General features: G+C 44.1%; 1 protein-coding gene across 1 annotated transcript; it reads right to left on the reverse strand.

The window, feature by feature from the left end:
- Positions 1-630: 630 nt before the first annotated feature.
- On the reverse strand, positions 631-4,374 carry LOC124027034 (dehydrogenase/reductase SDR family member on chromosome X-like). Its single transcript, XM_046339617.1, has 3 exons — positions 4,269-4,374; positions 3,912-4,069; positions 631-2,563 (listed from the first exon to the last, which is right to left on the reverse strand). The coding sequence occupies exons 1-3, from the start codon at positions 4,297-4,299 to the stop codon at positions 2,372-2,374; spliced, it is 381 nt and encodes a 126-aa protein (XP_046195573.1). The 5' UTR covers positions 4,300-4,374; the 3' UTR covers positions 631-2,371.
- Positions 4,375-4,799: the final 425 nt, after the last annotated feature.

The raw sequence follows: 4,799 nt of genomic DNA on the forward strand, positions 1-4,799 counted from the left end.
GTAGGGGGAGTGAGGGAATCTATCAAATAGCGCACCTCTAACTCTGTACAGTACTAATGCAATTAGTAAAATCAGTCACACTACGAAAGTATACTAAATAAACCACCATAAATAACCATAGTTTCACAGACATATTGTTGCATTTTTTTCTGGTTTGTGTGAAATCGTTAAGAATGAAATAAACCAGTCTGCACACCACCAAGATGAATTGGTTTAGTCTTGACTATTGGTTAACAGTGTTGGGGGATGGGTAATTGATTGACTATTGGTTAACAGTGTTGGGGGATGGATAATGGATTGACTATTGGTTAACAGTGTTGGGGACGGGTAATGGATTGACTATTGGTTAACAGTGTTGGGGGACGGGTAATGGATTGACTATTGGTTAACAGTGTTGGGGGACGGGTCATGGATTGACTATTGGTTAACAGTGTTGGGGGACGGGTAATGGATTGACTATTGGTTAACAGTGTTGGGGGACGGGTAATGGATTGACTATTGGTTAACAGTGTTGGGGGATGGGTAATGGATTGACTATTGGTTGACAGTGTTGGGGGATGGGTAATGGATTGACTATTGGTTAACAGTGTTGGGGGATGGGTAATGGATTGACTATTACATTTACATTACATTTAAGTCATTTAGCAGACGCTCTTATCCAGAGCGACTTACAAATTGGTTGACAGTGTTGGGGGATGGGTAATGGATTGACTATTGGTTAACAGTGTTGGGGGATGGGTAATGGATTGACTATTGGTTAACAGTGTTGTGGGGTGGGTAATGGATTGACTATTGGTTAACAGTGTTGGGGGATGGGTAATGTATTGACTATTGGTTAACAGTGTTGTGGGGTGGGTAATGGATTGACTATTGGTTAACAGTGTTGGGGGATGGGTAATGTATTGACTATTGGTTGACAGTGTTGGGGGATGGGTAATGTATTGACTATTGGTTAACAGTGTTGGGGGATGGGTAATGGATTGACTATTGGTTGACAGTGTTGGGGGATGGGTAATGGATTGACTATTGGTTAACAGTGTTGGGGGATGGGTAATGGATTGACTATTGGTTAACAGTGTTAGGGGATGGGTAATGTATTGACTATTGGTTGACAGTGTTGGGGGATGGGTAATGTATTGACTATTGGTTAACAGTGTTGGGGGATGGGTAATGGATTGACTATTGGTTGACAGTGTTGGGGGATGGGTAATGGGACGATGTTCAAGTGCCAAATCAACACAAATTTGTTTCTGTTTGTCTTTGTTACTTCTTTTTGATATTTATGCATCTTATTGTTGTAAATATTTTTATATTTATATAGTTTTAAATGTTATGATTATTTATTTGCGTTGTTCCAAATGTCTGAATAAAAGTACAGTTAGTTGCCGGGGGGGGTGCTGAAGGGGAGGTTCGCCCAGTGAGCCATACAAGCTAGAACCGCCACTGATGCATACAAACCAATGACTGTAAGAAACACCCAACAGTGCACACTGAAAGACACACACACACACACACACACACATACATACTGTGCCCAGAAACACACACAGCAACATGATGTATTGGGAGAGGTGATATATATGTATTGATAAAACATCACTCACCTCTAACAGTAACAAAGGCGGACAAACACCATGAAACAGTGTGTGACTCACAGCCCAGCAGGTAGGACACAATCTAAAAGCATTCATTCTCTCAGATGGTGTTGGCTCCCTGGGGAAGTAACCCACAGCGTTGGGGAAAATTACACAAAATACCTTTTGCTTGCTTTCACAAGAACTGAAAATATCCGTTTCAGGCTGTGATTTACGGATGTTATTGCCATGCCGGCCTGTTCCTTGGTCCTGGACCATCCAGTCAGGCAGGGATCAGGATATGTTTCATAGACACAGGATGCTACTGACAAAATCACTCACACACACTGATAACTGATAAGGATAAATAGACACACTGTGATGACACTTGTTTATGATTAAATAAAGTTTCCCCATGGAGGGAAGGTTCTTTCTGTTCTGATCTGTGTACCAACCGGCATAAGGTTGCTATATATTTTCAAGAGGTCACTATGAACACTCATAGCAGCACTATAAACCCTCATAACACAGTGTGTGTGGGTTCACAGTGTCTGAGGGAGAAGGTTGGTTCATTTTCATCAGCCCATTCATCTGAAGAGTATGCAACAGGTCTTACCGCTTCACTAACCAATCACAGTCCAGCCTTGGTCATCAGTCTTTATCCAATCACAGTCTGGCGGTGAGGAGATTGTGAAAACTAAGATAATGGCAGGATGACAGATGAGGTGTTGGGTCTCAGCCATACAGTGTTGGTGTCAGGGTCATGGACTAAGAGCTCAGGGGTTAGAGGTCAGGGGTCATGGTTGGTGCTGCTCCTGCAAGCTCACTAGTCTGCAGCTGAAGTCCCAGAGGCCGAGCTGGAGCCTGGGGTTGTAGGTGTTTGGTGTTGACATCTCTGTGCGTCCGTTGCTCCAGTAGCCCCCTCTCTCTCCTTCCAGAGACGGAGACAGAGCAGTGTAGAGGACCATAGACACTCCCTGGGACGGGCTCTGGGCACACAACAAACACTGTCAGAATGTTCCACACACACCATCCCATCCTCCAGACATTAACAGTGTCTCCAAGCCAAGTAATGATGTAAAAAATGCAACACATTCTAAAATAACCCCACTAAAATAAACAACCACTGCTTAGTAAGCAAACCATCAAATATTTTACAACTACATTTTCAGATGAAACGTGTGTGTGTGTGTGTGTGTGTGTGTGTGTGTGTGTGTGTGTGTGTGTGTGTGTGTGTGTGTGTGTGTGTGTGTGTGTGTGTGTGTGTGTGTGTGTGTGTGTGTGTGTGTGTGTGTGTGTGTGTGTGTGTGTGTGTGTGTGTGTGTGTGTGTGTGTGTGTGTGTGTGTGTTTGAGTCATGGGATAATGATTTATGCATTCAGAATTTTCCCTCTTAAGCTTGACAAGTTCTCTCTCTCTGCCTAACTTTGCCTATATACTGACTTAGTGAAATGCCACAAGACACATTTTAAGATACTTATTCTGTAATTAGCATCTTGCATAAATCATTCAGATTTCTTCTGAAAACTTTGACAGTAGTGTCAGTGATGCTCAAGTTAGTTTGGGGAATTATCACTTATGTCCTCTCTTTTTTTTAGATACTGGATTAGTACCGTGTACCGTGTACCGTTTCACATGACACTGCAAATTCGATTTTTACATGTGAACTTGCAATTCCACACGTGAAACTGAAAATCACATTTGCAGTGTCATATGTAAGAAAACTCCACATGTACTCCAATGTTTGTCATGCACACGCACACGCACACGCACACACACACACACACACACACACACACACACACACACACACACACACACACACACACACACACACACACACACACACACACACACACACACACACACACACACACACACACACACACACACACACACACACACACACACACACACAAAGGAGCTAGAGGACATTTGGTGAGAAGCTCTTTCCTCACATAATATTAAACCTTCTGTCAGATTGTCATTCAGAAACATGCACGCGCATGCAAGTGCATACACTCCTCCCTACCCCCACCTCATCGCCCCATCGGCACATTGTCATTCAGAGGACAGAGCTAGATGCTGCTCACCTCCCCCCACTTCCTCCCCCTCCCAACTCACCCCCATCAATCGGAGCACTGTCACGCTGACCCCCCCCCCCCCCCCATTCCCTAACACCCCTCAACGCCTGCCTCTTAGTCTTAACAAAGAGAAATCGATCCTGCAACAGTCCCAGCCTGGAAATCCACTTCAATGATGCCCTCTCTACCTCTAACTGATGTGACGCACTGGAGCAGAGGGTCATTCTGTCTTATAACTAGGGAGTGATTTCTACCTTTGAAAAGGTGTGTTCACTCTCCAGCCAATCAGTAATATCCAGAGCCAAGGAGACACAAAACCAAACAGGGTTGTGGGGACTGTGACCTTTGGCCTCTCTGTTCTCCTCACGAATCCTCTTCACAGCAGACACACCCTCCCGCTCCTGCTGTCCAGCTAGAGAGAGAAAAGGGGGAAGAGAGGATACTGAGGTATTTAAACTCCTAATTAAACACACCAGTAAACACTCAGAGAGATAGAGAGAGAGAGAGGGAGAGACACACACGCACAAACATGCACCTGAACTATGTTAGGAATAATACATTCACACAGGTAGGCCTATAGAGTACAGTATGTTGTGTTACTGTAGGCCTACCTATGATAAAGTGTGCCCCCAGGCTGGCCATGTGTCTTTTGGTCTCAAAGCAGATTCCACTGATGCCTCCCGTCACTATACCAACTCTGCCATGTTGTCTGGGCAGCTCTGGAGAAAGGAAGTAAATAAAAGTACAAATGGAATGGAGCAATAAACATGAACGTACTTTTGTGCGAAAAGTGCAAATCAATCCCAGAACAACAGCAAAAGGCCTTGTGAAGATACTGGAGGAAACATGTACAAAAGTATCTATATCCAGTGTAAAACGGGTCCTATATCGACATAACCTGAAAGGCCAGTCAGCAAGAAAGAAGCCACTGCTCCAAAACCGCCATATAAAAGCCAGACTATGGTTTGCATCTGCACATGAGGACAAATATCATACTTTTTGGAGAAATGTCCTCTGGTCTGATGAAACAAAAATAGAACTGTTTGGCCATAATGACCATCGTTATGTTTGGAGGAAAAAGAGGGATGCTTGCAAGCTGAAGAACACCATCCCAACGTGGGTGGCAGCATCATGTTTTGGGG

This window comes from Oncorhynchus gorbuscha, linkage group LG01 (genome assembly GCF_021184085.1).
Source record: "Oncorhynchus gorbuscha isolate QuinsamMale2020 ecotype Even-year linkage group LG01, OgorEven_v1.0, whole genome shotgun sequence".
NCBI classification, from domain to species: Eukaryota; Metazoa; Chordata; class Actinopteri; order Salmoniformes; family Salmonidae; genus Oncorhynchus; species Oncorhynchus gorbuscha.